Source organism: Capra hircus, chromosome 22 (assembly GCF_001704415.2).
Source record: "Capra hircus breed San Clemente chromosome 22, ASM170441v1, whole genome shotgun sequence".
NCBI classification, from domain to species: Eukaryota; Metazoa; Chordata; class Mammalia; order Artiodactyla; family Bovidae; genus Capra; species Capra hircus.
Genome location: NC_030829.1, coordinates 25,886,059 through 25,900,159, shown reverse-complemented (window position 1 = coordinate 25,900,159; position 14,101 = coordinate 25,886,059). Strand labels below are relative to the sequence as shown.

Below are 14,101 nucleotides of genomic sequence, written 5' to 3'. Positions count from 1 at the left end.
AAGTCAACTTTCTCTTTATTTTTCTCCTCATTTCAACTTTCTGAAGTAAAACTCTTGACATGTTATAGATAGTGCATTCAATTTTTACTGCATGTAACGCCATTTTATGCATTTAGTGTATTTTTTATGTCTCAATAGTGAAATAGATATCTAATATTTACCTAAAATCTCAAGAACCAACATGCTGTAGAATATACAGAATTCAAAATATAATACTGTAAACGTGAGCCTTATATAATGTTATAAATCAATAAAGCAAAATATTGATAGTGCTAAAATTTGTATTACTGAATTGGAAATGATTAACAATGTGGTCATAGCATGGTATTTTTTCCCTGTCTGAAATAAAAATGCTAGGATATAATTCCCTTTGGGGATTGAGAAAATATAAGCAGAGATAATAATCAGGTACTTGTATGATTTTAGTATAAGTTCATCTTGGCACTAAACTGCATACTTAACCCTTCTTATAAAATAGATTCATCCAAATATATTTCACGGGGGCATTACCTGCTGTTTCCCATTTGATGCCCCTAAAACTCAGCTGTTGATATTAATATATGACCTTTAATTTTATTCATGTAGAGGCAAACATTCATATCACATTTCTAACAATAATTCGAAAAGAAAAAGCAGATTTAAAACTAAAATGTATATTTAAATAGTGTGTTTAGAATTTTAAGAGCAGGTTTAAAATGAAGATGGGTAAAGTAAACCTTCTATTCTCCAATGACTAATAATTATATCAATCCATGAACATGATTTTACTCCTTATATATATATGTAAAATATGCTTTATGTGAGGTGAGATGTGTTAACTATTGTGGTGATCATTTCATAATATGTATAAATATAATATGTGAAATATATACATTCTAAAATCATTATATAAAAGTGCTGTGAATCTTTTTACAAACTGGGCCAGATATAAATACATATAATCAAAGTTATGTAAAAATGTTTTTTATGGGCAGAGGGATGATATATCTATAGATCATACAATGGGGAAAAGTAATTTTCATATTTATAATTTTTCAGCTCCAGACAAGAATCCACAAAACATAAGAGTTCAAGCTTCTCAACCCAAGGAAATGATTATCAAATGGGAGGTGAGGATTCTTTATGTTTTGCTTATTACCTTTGCGTTCTTTTTACTTTTTTTAGGTCCACATCCTAAGTATAATGATAGAACAATATCTTTTAAGAACAGATGAAAACTATTTATATTTTTTATAAATATATTTTATTTATATGTTTTAAAAAGTCATTGTGATTAGAGTGTTGTAAAATAGAGTTTAACTGTGGTGGATAATTTAAGAAAGTTTTTACAGGCTGATTTCATTATAATCGATCCCCCAAAGTTTATGATTCCTAATATTTTTATTAGCAATATTCTTAATCCTCTCCCATTCAAACAAACAAACAAACAAACCTACTGATAATCTTTCACTGTCTTTTGGTGCATGGCCGATAAAGATTAAGCATATCAAAAGTATGACCCCCTAAGGAACAGTCACCGCTTACTAAGCACTATTAGGCATTCTGTGTACTCATATCAAATTCTGAGACCAATGTTGTCAAGAGAGCATCATTAATACTGTATCCTAGATACAGAAACGGGTCCACGGATAGACTGGCCCGTCACTATACAATTAGAAATCAACAAAACTAGGATTTCCACATGAATATCTTTGAACTTACTCATTTTCTCATATATATATGTATATAATATTAAAAGTTACTAAAATAGACTTTCCTGTTTGAATTTTGCACAAAAGTTTGTATCTGCTCGGATGACTTTAATTTGTTTTAATGCCATTTCTAAATTTCTTCTGTAACAGTGGAAGATGTTACACTCCTCTATTTTGACATGTTTCATGAACAAGTATTTTAACTTACTTGAAAGTAGGTTACCATTTAGCGATTCTACTTAATAACAGATTTCTGATACTGAAGTCACTGAATTTTACAAGCATTTTTTAATGTATGCTGGAATATATTAACTTATTTCCACAACTTATTCCACATGTGATTTTTGGAAGAATTTTAGAAGGTACAAAGTTTGATTTCCTTTTTTCTTCATCATGGATTGGTCTTGTATGATAACCTTGACCATACCTACAAAATATGTAGTCAATATTTTTATGTAAAACTAACCCTTTATTCCCATTTCAGTGAGAGTAAGCTTTGCAGACTTAAAATTTGAAAAATAATTGGCAATATACAGAAGTTAAATATAGTAAAAAATAGTATTATTTTCTTGAACATATGGCCACAAATAGCTGCTACCACATTTGAAATTATGTTAGGATCTTATCCTTTTAGAGTATCTATTGTCTTTTAAATTCCATAGAAATTTCTATTAGATAGATGATATAACTGGATTAGATGACAATAATAGTGTATAATTATCAGGTCACTTCCTCAGAGAAGTGCACCATTTTCCACTAACGTTAGTTCATTAATTGTCACGACTCCTCTGGGAGGCCTATAGTAGCTCCATGCTGTCAGCATTACATTCAGAGAAGCTGGGGCTACAGCTTTGTGATCGTACCCAGATGCATGCCCTGACTCAGTAATGAAGAGAGAGCTGGGATCTGCAGTCCTTCCTACTGATCATCCTGTTCATAAATCACTCTGTCCCCACCCCCAAAGACACACAAGACTAATTACCAGTGCTCTCTTCTTGGAAGACTGGGATTAAACTATGAAAGTGTTTACAGTTTGTCTTTGAAAAGTAAATGACATGTAATTTAGTAATTAACTGACCAGAGGAAGGAAATAGAGATTTGGAACTAAGCTGACAATTACCTTCATAATATATTCCATTGTGTTTCATGTCATTTTGAAATGTCAGAGGCCTAATAACTATAAGCATGACCAGTGAAGTTTAAGAACATTTACTCATCAGTTATTCTTTTGCATGAATTATCTTATAAACTGGAGTTAAATGCCAGCTATTTCCCCAAGTTGACAAGCACACAGTATAAATTGAGTACCAGATCCCCTCCGAAGATTGACTTACAAAATGATTCCTATTTACAAGATAATGATCAGAGAGGAGCAATTTGTCTTAAAAAAAAAAAAAAAAGGAAGAAAACATTGATCTTTCACAAAAGGATTAAATAGGAACAGACTGGTTGTCCCTAATTCTCTTTTGGTTTATGTTTTCTTTTTAGCATTAACTATGAATAAAAGTATTATGAGGTCCTTGGTTTATATATGGCAGTCAAAAATAGTCTTTGTTTTCCTGAATGTATAATCTAGTTGGAGGGACAGACAATAGGCAAATACAGGAGAAATAAAATAATATCATTATGAAACAGTCAATGGAGAAAAATAATATACAGACTCTTACTTGTGACTTATTAGTGAATGTGCATTTACTCATTGATAAGTGAACCTTATTTTACAGTCAAAATGGATTTCAGTTATCTTATTTAACTCATGTTCTATTGTATATACATTATCTTTATAAATTTGGCACAGTAAATATTAAGGACTCACTTTTTTTTAAAGTGACATTAAATTTTAACTTAATGATAAAACTACTCTTTTTAGCTAACATTATCGTCTAAGATAATGATGAGTTTATACTTTATTCTTAAGTATAAATGTATTTATGTTGCATTTGAACGTCAATAAAATAGCAAATATCTAATCTCACAGATTCCAGAAAATGATCAAAACAAACAAAAACCCATTTCATTAATGTTTGGGAAATAGCAACTTCTCCAGTTACCTGGTTATATGATCACAGCCAAGTGGTTTAAGCCCTCTAAAAGATGTAGGACTTATTGTTTCTACTACAATTGTAATCAGAAAACCACGAGCCTTAAAATGAACTTAGGCAGTACAAAAAAATCTATGCAGTTTCTAGTCAGTATAACTTGCTTTGTTCATAGATCTCTTTGAAAATACAATAGAAGTACAGTTTTGTTCTACAAAATTATACATAGAATGTGTTACTAGCAGTTCCATGGGTTTTCAGATCCTTTGAAGGGCATCCACAGACCCCATCTAGAGATGCCTAGACATCAAATTAAGAACCTCTTATAGAGACGCCTTTCTTATGAGCAGCTTCATGAGGGGAAGGAATGCTGGTGATCTTCCCCCACTCCCCACCCCACATCCCTGGTTACTATGATTTGTTATCTTTGTTTGGGATATATTTGTGAATTTGTTGAGGTTTTGTTGTCCACTGTCTGAAAGCCAAATATGAAGTATTCCTGCAGTTTCTTTGGGAGTCTAGGCACCAAAGGAGGCTGGCAATTTAGGTAAGATTTTTTTCTTAACAGTGTTACCAGGGTGGCACAGTTTAAAATTTTTCAGAGAGCTTTATCAAATGCAACTATTTTTCTTGAAGCAAAGCATGCATAAACTGAATAATAGTATTTGTACATATTTATTGTCAGTTGGGACTGAAGGTAATTGTAATTCCAGATTGTAGAACTGGAACTAAAAGCTTGTGGCCTGACTTATCTGGGCAATGTGACAGCCTCTGGTAAGTTTATCTATATGAGAGTAGGAAATATCTTGGAGCAAAAGTTTGAAAGCAAAATATAAACAGTGACTGTGAAAATCTTAGAAAGCTTTTGATTTCACATCTTTTCCTTTTAGAGAATTTAACTATTAACCCTAGAATAAGCACCAGACTTGAAATTATTGTGCTGATATACTACTGTTCTTTTAACTTTATTCCATCCAATCCCTCTATTAAGTACTTATAAATTAATCTGAGTCAAGAAGTATTGCAAATTCTATAAAAACATTATATATGGTTATTGAATCACTTGCATATACAGACAAAATTATTAGTTATATAAGTGACTCTTATAAATCTATGGCTAAAATCCAATTTTTATGTGTTGTATATAGTTGATTCATTTAAATGCATATTCCCATTTTCGTGATATTAAACAGATTGTTTAAATCACATTAATGTTTTTTAATTAAAGTATTTAATTAAAAGCTAGAGTGGAAATAACCAATCTCCTATTCAAGAAGTTCCTCCAGTAAAAATTTCTGTACAGCAAAAGAAACTGGAGGATGGGGAGCGCTTTCTCCTAAAAGAAACAGAATGGGCAAGGAGCTGGGAACTATTGTATTATAAAGAAGAGCTACATCTTCTGGGTACTGGTGCACACAAATACATATTATCCAAAAATATTTACTTGCTCTCTCTCTTCTCTTGGAAGGAAGATGGGGGATAATAGATGGAGTCAGATGGAAAGAGTTTTGACTGAAAAGCCATGAAAAAATCCCATTTATATTTAGGGATCCTGGAGTAGGAAGTGGCAGCCCACTCGAGTATTCTTGCCTGGAGAACTCCATGGACAGAGGAGCCTGGCAGGCTACAGTCCCTGGGGTTGCAAACAGCGACTAACTCTAAGGGAACTTATAGCCATGTCCTTTTCATTTCTGCAGTTCTTTAGGAATGAAAAAATTAGAATATAGAAGAAAGTGCGAAGAAAAGCTAAAACTTTCTATGGAAATTCTTAGTAAGTTCTTTCATATATGAACAGTTAGAATTAACCACAAGGGCATAATCCAGACGTCGAAACTGTGGGATTCTTTCTACTTGGGAAGGAGCAACTATCAAGCTTAAATGAACAGAATGAAAAAACTTTTCACAAGCATTTCCAAACCAAAGAGGGGGATTAAAGATCTCACCAAAAATGATCCCTTTTTTGCCACATTTCTTGTACCACTTAGGGTGGCTTCTCTGTCCCCTAACTCAGCATATCTGTGATCACGCCAACCTTCTGTTTTAGCCTTTGAAAGCCATGGAGCAGAATGGACCCGGACTGGAGTACAGAGTGACCTGGAAGCCACAGGGAGCTCCGGTGGAGTGGGAGGAAGAGACAGTCACCAACCACACCCTGCGGGTGATGACACCTGCTGTCTATGCACCATACGATGTCCAGGTCCAAGCCATCAATCACCTGGGCTCTGGCCCTGAGCCACAGTCAGTGATTCTCTATTCTGGAGAAGACTGTAAGTGATGTACCAGACAGCCACCACTTCTAGAATAGCTTATCTCAAGTAGATTGCACCACTGTCGAGGAGCATTTTTGAGCAAGTACTGCATGCAAAGAGGCTATACTTACAGTGGGAGATAAAAAGAAATTGAACACATGGTTTCTACTTTAGAGCTGACTGTGGGAGAGTTGTCAGAGGGATGGTGAGGAAGAACATTGAAAAGGTTTAATTTTATTCAGTTTCCCCCAAAAAACTACTTCCATAATGAACATCAAAGACCTGGAACCATCAGTGCACACAGTTCAGCAGCATGACTCTTAGAAGGTGTCCAATCATATGTGTCCTTATTTGTCAAGGACCTCCTAACAGCTGCCTGCTGCCACAGCCTGGCCTCAGGGCTGGAGCCTTTCTAAGGAAGGTGAGGTGCAGACCCAGATTTCCATATAGCAGCACTCACACGCAGAATTTTGAGGTACTAATGACATGATTTTATTATTAGATATTTATACCATAAGAACTGCTGCAAATTTTTGGAAAAAGGAAAGACACTGCATTGCAAATAACTAGATGCTGCTGCTGCTAAGTCACTTTGGTCGTGTCTGACTCTCTGCAACCCCAGAGACGGCAGCCCACCAGGCTCCCCCGTCCCTGGGATTCTCCAGGCAAGGACACTGGAGTGGGTTGGCATTTCCTTCTCCAATGCATGAAAGTGAAGTTGCTCAGTCGTGTCTGATACTCCTAGCGACCCCATGGACTGCAGCCCACCAGGCTCCTCCATCCATGGGATTTTCCAGGCAAGAGTACTGGAGTGGGGTGCCATTGCCTTCTCCGAAATAACTAGATAGTAGGCATTATTCTCATTGTTCTTACAGTATCCAAAGTAATATTTTGATCCAAGAAAAGAAGAAGGGCAGGAATGTGAAACGACTAGCTCTTCCTTTCCCTGCTACCTGTGTTCCCACCGGGACTTCCCTGGTGGCTCAGATGGTAAAGCGTCTGCCTACAATGCAGGAGACCCGGGTTCAAACTCTGGGTCAGGAAGATCCTCTGGAGAAGGAAATGGCAACCCACTCCAGTACTCTTGCCTGGAGAATCCTATGGACAGAGGAGCATAGTAGGCTCCTATAGCCCATGGGGTTGCAAAGAGTCGGACACGACTGAGCGACTTCACTCTCACTCTCTCTCTCTGTTTTCACTACTCAGATCTCCTCACTGGGAACTAACACATTAGTCTTGGCTGCAGTGGGTTTGGTTTACTTCTCTGTAGTTAGCTCCCCTGTAGAATGGGGATAATAATGATAATATCACTTTATGGGACTGTTCTAAGGATTATGTGAGCCAATCCAGGATAGGCTCTCAGAACAGTGTCTGACACACAGAATATGCTCAATTAATGTGAACATTAATATGCTCAATTAATGTTATTCATCAAACTCCCAAGTCATTTAAGTTATAATATTAGTCTAGTTCACGTTTCCAAGGCAAGATGCCCACGGAGGATTTCATTGTCCACTGTTTTCAGTTACCTTGCTTATACCATATCCATCTGGACGGGGGCTTTTCTCAGTGTGGTACAGGCCCTCCTTTTCTCTAGAAACATATTAATATTGGGGCCCTGAAACTCTTCTGTAATGAGAAACCCTCTTCATTCCATTTGAAACTGATTTGAGAAAAGTGCTTTCCTCAGATTTAAAAAAAAAAAAAAAAGTGAAGGATCACCTTTAGAAAAGGATCCTAATAATTGTGTTTGGATTATTTGAAAGCTAATCCCTCTTATGTGCCCAACAGATCCTGATACAGCTCCAGTGATCCAAGGGGTGGATGTTATAAACAGCACATTAGTTAAAGTTACCTGGTCAACAGTTCCAAAGGAAAGAGTACACGGACATCTGAAAGGATATCAGGTTTTTATCATAGCTTTTCTTCTTCTCATTGTTAAATTAATATATTTCCTGTAAGTAAGATTGATTTCAGAAGAGAAATCTTCTATCACTGGTGATACGCTGTTGTTCAGTCCATAAGCTGTGTCCGACTCTTTGCTACCCCATGGACTACAGCACACCAGGCTTCTCTGTCCTTCACATTAATGTCCATTGAGTTGGTGATATGTTAAGGGTTCCTATTCTCATTGCAGGTAAACTGGTGGAAGACAAAAAGCCTGTTGGATGGAAGGACACATCCCAAAGAAGTAAACATTCTGAGATTTTCAGGACAAAGAAACTATGGAATGGTTCCTTCTCTGGATGCCTTTAGTGAATTTCACTTAACAGTCTTAGCCTATAATTCCAAAGGAGCTGGTCCAGAGAGTGAGCCTTTTATATTTCAAACACCGGAAGGAGGTGAGACAGTTTAGGATTAATATCTAGTTTATAAATACCAATTTAAAATAACAAATATCCCAATGGTCAAAACATTTCCTCCCTTATTAGTAGCTTTTTAAAGAAATTTACTGGAGTGTCTATTGTTGGTTTTGTGTTTTCCAGTACCTGAACAACCAACTTTTCTCAAAGTCATCAAAGTTGATAAAGACACTGCCACTTTGTCCTGGGGGCTACCCAAGAAATTGAATGGAAACTTAACTGGCTATCTATTGCAGTACCAGATAAGTGAGTACATATTTGAATTAGATTTGCCTATTAATGTTTCATTTTTTTTTGGTTGAGTATTTGGTTTTCCATGCTGAGAATCTAATTCATGGTTGGTAGGCTGGCATACTTACTTATAGCACAGGGCTTTGTAAACTGGCTTAGAGATCAAATCGAGCCTGCTGCCTGTTCTTACAAGGTAATTGCAACATGGCCATGTCCACTAACTTATATTTGTCTATAGCAGCTTTCTTACTACAGTGGCAGAGCTGAGTAGTTGCAACAGGGATCACATAGCCCATGAAGGCTAAAATATTTACAGTCTAGTCCTAAACAGAAAGGTTTGCCAATTCTTGTTTTGAGGGGAGAAAAGCAGTGTTAATAGATACCAGAAAATATGCATTTTAATATGTATATAGGTATTCCCAAGTGGATCAGTGATAATGCAGGAGATGTAGGAGACACAAGTTTGATCCCTGGGTTCGGTAGATTTCCTGGAGAAGGAAATAGCAATCTACTCTAGTACTGTTGCCTGGAGAATCCTATGGACAGAGGAGCATGGCGGGCTTTAGTCTACAGGATCACAAAGTGTCAGACATGATTGAGCACGCACACACTCATATATATATATATATATGTATATATATATATGAGATATTATATATATATAAGATACCTTGAGAATTAGGAAATATGCAAAGAAAAAAATTAGTAAATGATATAGTGGATAGAGAATAGATTGGTAGTGGTGGTGGTAGCCCCAGACTTGGAAGCTGGGGAGGGGTAGGAGAAACGGGTGAATAGCTTGTTTCTATTTTTAGTTTATAATTTTAAAATTTAATTTACTTAAACAGAAAAAGCAGTGATATAGTGAAGTTCAGAGCACACTGACTTCTACCCTACCCTGCCTCTTCTGTCTCTGAGGCATGTTTCCAGTCTCAACTCTGCATATAGTTGTATTCATAGAATCCTGCTTCTGTAGCCCACTGCTCCAGTCATGTCACACTGAGAGAATTAGAGTTGTCTTTGGACTACCACACAGGCTCTCCCCATATGCTGTTGTGCCATTAAGTTAAAAACAACATGTTTAGATGAAAGCATGTTGTTTAGATTAGATTAATCATAGCACCATCCATCTGTTACAGTCTTCAAATCTAAGTATCAGCTCAACATGGAGATTAGGGGACTGAGCTTATAGGAAAATATTACTAAGGCATGAATTCCTAAACAGCAGACCCATCAAGTCTATGGAAGCCCAGTCTACACTGCTTACATAGGTCAACTGGGTCATAACCCTGAACTGCCATCAATCCCTTGAAGGCCTGCAGCAGTTCAGGTCAGGTATCAGCTTTAGCTTCTGTTCTGCTTTGAGTACCTATGATTAAACAGGTACAGGCATAACCCTAATAGAGGCAGCGGTTTAGCATTTTTGAGTATTGGCTAGTTAGCAGGATCAGTAAAAATTGAGTACTCTCCCTTCCTTTTTCATGAAAACAGAAAGCCTATGAGGTATGCACCATCACTACTTTATGACTGAGAAGTATACAGAGTTCGCTTACAAAGAGTCATGCAGTAAAACAGGTGTTATGAAAACACTGAAACCCAGCTCAGGCACTCTAGATGCTGAGCTCTTGAAAGTGAAAGTTGCTCAGTGATGTCTGATTCTTTACAACCCCTTGGAATAGTCCATGGAATTCTCCAGGTCAGAATACTGGAGTGAGTAGCTATTTCCTTCACCATGGGATCTTCCAACCCAGGGGTCAAACCCCAGTCTCCCATATTGCAGGCAGATTCTTTACCAGCAGGGAAGACTTTAAGTCTCTTAATTCCATAAACCGGATTTCAAACATGTAGGAAGCACTGAAGAAATACTTGAGAACTTTTCAATGTCAACTTTATTTGGTAAAGATAGATCTTATCTTTATTCTAATAATAGAAAAACTGAATATTAAATAAATTCCTACCTTCATGTTGATCTGTATATAATATCTAAACTTATTTTAAAAACAAGTGTTTAGAATATATAGAGAAAAAGCTGAAATATTAAAGTCGCTGTGGTTACTGTACTACTTGATATGTGGACTTTTCAGGAAGATAACGACTTTATATTTACTTCAGTTCACTTCAGTTCAGTCGCTCAGTCCAGTCCAACTCTTTGCGACCTGATGTACTGCAGCACGCCAGGCCTCCCTGTCCATCACCAACTCCCAGAGTTTACTCAAACCCATGTCCATTGAGTCGGTGATGCCATCCAACCATCTCATCCTCTGTTGTCCCCTTCTCCTTCCGCCTTCAATCTTTCCTAGCATCTGGGTTTTTCCAGTGAGTCAGTTCTTCAGATCAGGTTGCCCAGAGTATTGGAGTTTCAGCTTCAGCATCAGTCCTTCCGGTGAATATTCAGGACTGATTTCTTTTAGGATGGACTGGTTGGATCTTCTTGCAGTCCAAGGGAATGTTAGGCATCTTCTCCAACACAAGAGTTCAAAAGCATCAATTCTTTGGTACTCATCTTTCTTTGTAGTCCAAATCTCACATCCATACATGACTACTGGCAAAACTATAGCTTTGACTAGATGGACCTTTGTTGGCAAAGTAATGTCTCTGCTTTTTAATATGCTGTCTAGGTTGGTCATAGCTTTTTTCCAAGGAGCAGGCATCTTTTAATTTCATCTGCAGTGATTTTGGAGCCCAAGAAAATAAAGTCTGTCGCTGTTTTCACTGTTTCCCCATCTATTTCCCATGAAATGATGGGACCATATGCCATGATCTTAGTTTTCTGAATGTTGAGCTTTAAGCCAACGTTTCCCTCTAGTCTCTTATTTTCATCAAGAGGCTCTTTAGTTTTTCACCCTCTGTTATAAGGGTGGTGTCATCTGCATATCTGAGGTTATTGATATTTCTCCTGGCAATCTTGATTCCAGCTTGTGCTTCATCCAGCCCAGAGTTTCTCATGATGTACTCTGCAAATAAGTTAAATAAGCAGGGTAACAATTTACAGCCTTGACGTCCTCCTTTCCTGATTTGGAATTTGTTTGTTGTTCCATGTCCATTTCTAACTATTGCTTCCTGACCTGCATATAGATTTCTCAAGAGGCAGGTCAGGTGGTCTGGTATTCCCATCTCTTTCAGAATTTTCCACAGTTTGCTGTGGTCCATAAAGTCAAAGGCTTTGGCATAGTCAGTAAAGCAGAGTAGATATTTTTCTGGAACTCTCTTGCTTCTTTCGATGATCCAATGGATGTTGGGAATTTGATCTGTGGGTCGTCTGCCTCTTCTAACCCCAGCTTGAACATCTGGAGGTTCACAGTTCACATACTGTTGAAGCCTGGCTTGGAATTTTGAGCATTATGTTACTAGCATATGAGATGAGTGCAATTGTGTGGTAGTTTGAGCATTCTTTGGTATTCATTTTGATTGGAATGCAAACTGACCTTTTCCAGTCCTGTGGCCACCGCTGAGTTTTCCAAATTTGCTGGCATATTGAATTCATCACTTTCACAGCATCATCTTTTAGGATTTGAAATAGCTCAACTGGAATTCCATCACCTCCACTAGCTTTGTGATGCTTCCTAAGGCCCACCTGACTTGGCATTCCAGGATGTCTGGCTCTAGGTGAGTGAGCACACCATTGTGATTATCTGGGTTGTGAAGATCTTTTTTTGTACATTTCTTCTGTGTTTTCTTGCCACCTCTTCTTAATATCTTCTGCTTCTGTTAGATCCATACCATTTCTGTCCTTTATTGTGCCCACCTTGGCATGAAATGTTCCCTTGGTATCTCTAATTTTCTTGAAGAGATCTCTAGTCTTATATCTATACTTATTTAGCTATCTATTAAGTGATTGAAATATTCTTAGATGGCTTATCTATTTCTGTGGCTATATGTTCTAAATAGTTGTTGAGTGTGTATATGAGAGTTTTCTATGTACTTTGCTGAATTCTTACATTGATTGTGGTAGTTTTTCAATTGACTTGGTGGTATTTACAGGAGTGCTCTCAAGTAATCTACCAAGAGTGATTATTTTACTTCTTTCCTATGTTTGGATTAGTAATTTTTCATTTACATTTATCTCACTGCATTATATCTACAATGAAGGCATTTTTAAGTTAAAGAGTAAATATATTTTTATGGTCTCTTGGACCAAGTGTTTATTCTAGCCCTTTTCTTACCACTAATGGTTGCACAATCTTGAACATACCATTTCATCTCGGATTATTCTTTTGGTAGTCTTATAGCACTTCGTGCTTTTGCACAAATAGCAAGATCTTGCTATGCTGCAGGTTCTTTGAAAGGCACTATCTAAATCATATTTTTCCATACAGCACTTTACATAGTGCTAAGTATACAGTAGACATTTTAAAATACATTAAGTTATCAGTTTCTTGAGTCTTTATATCTGAATACTTGTTCAGTGCCACATATTAAACCAGAAACTATAGAAGACTCCAGTAAATCACTGTTCAAATTTTTACAATAAAAGATTAAAAAGTACTTAGCTCAGATGGTAGCGAATCTGCCTGCAATGCAAGAGATCCGGGTTTGATCACTGGGTCGGGAAGATCCTCTGAAGAAGGAAATGGCAACCCACTCCATGGGTTCTTGCCTGGGACATCCCATGGACAGAGGAGTCTGGCGGCCAAAACTCCATGGGGTCACAAACAGTCAGACATGACTAAGTGACTAATATATAGACATGCGCACACACACACGTCAAGGATACAATGAAAATATATCAGTGGGGGGAAGCTCATCATTGTTAACAGGTATGGTAAAGCTGGAGTGGTTGTCCAGTGTAGCATAGTGATTAAGAGCATGGGCTTTGGAGTTAAAAGTCTGTGGTTTAGATTCAAATCCTAGTTTGCCAGTTAGTGGCCCTAGATCTAGGCAGTGTGTTTATTCTTGCCAGATCTTAAATTACCCATGGATAATATGTCATAATAATTGTACCTGCCTCATAGAATTGAGTTGATAACTATGAATAATTAAGATGGCAGGCCACAAGCATAAATAGAAGCAGAAATAAGGCATAACATAACTTGAATGGTTAAGACTACAAAATCCGAGGTGTTGATGTCCCTGTTTCTTTCTTCAGTCAATGACACTGATGAAATTGGAGAGCTACATGATATCAACATTACAACTCCATCAAAGCCCAGCTGGCGTCTCTTGAACCTCAGTGCAACTACCAAGTACAAATTCTACTTGAGGGCTTGCACTTCAAAGGGCTGTGGAAAACCAATCACTGAGGAGAGTGCTACATTAGGAGAAGGGAGTAAGTACTGGAGGTTTATGCATGCTCCATTTTAAACTGCTCTGAAAGGAAGGCACCATGGTAGTCACTATAAATCAGAAATGATTGTGCTCTCAATCTGTCTGACCTTCTGTTTTCCACTGATGTACAGAATTTATTTTTCTTGTTTCTAAAGTTCACATTGACTCAATTTATGGATTTCTGCACAACAGTAATCAAACTGTAGCCTCAGTGTATATAAGGTCAGGAACTATAATTTTAATTAAAATAGGGGCCTATAAGG

At 37.1% G+C, this 14,101-nt stretch overlaps 1 protein-coding gene across 3 annotated transcripts in view; it reads left to right on the top strand.

The window, feature by feature from the left end:
• CHL1 (cell adhesion molecule L1 like) overlaps positions 1 to 14,101 on the top strand; it is a 229,538-nt gene that overhangs the window by 201,690 nt on the left and 13,747 nt on the right. For all 3 annotated transcript variants that reach the window (XM_013973659.2, XM_005695720.3, XM_005695721.3), the window contains exons 19-24: positions 1,039 to 1,109; positions 5,775 to 5,997; positions 7,771 to 7,886; positions 8,117 to 8,321; positions 8,466 to 8,588; positions 13,660 to 13,839. In XM_013973659.2, coding sequence (XP_013829113.2) covers positions 1,039 to 1,109; positions 5,775 to 5,997; positions 7,771 to 7,886; positions 8,117 to 8,321; positions 8,466 to 8,588; positions 13,660 to 13,839 — 918 coding nt within the window. The remainder of the gene's footprint in view (positions 1 to 1,038; positions 1,110 to 5,774; positions 5,998 to 7,770; positions 7,887 to 8,116; positions 8,322 to 8,465; positions 8,589 to 13,659; positions 13,840 to 14,101) is intronic.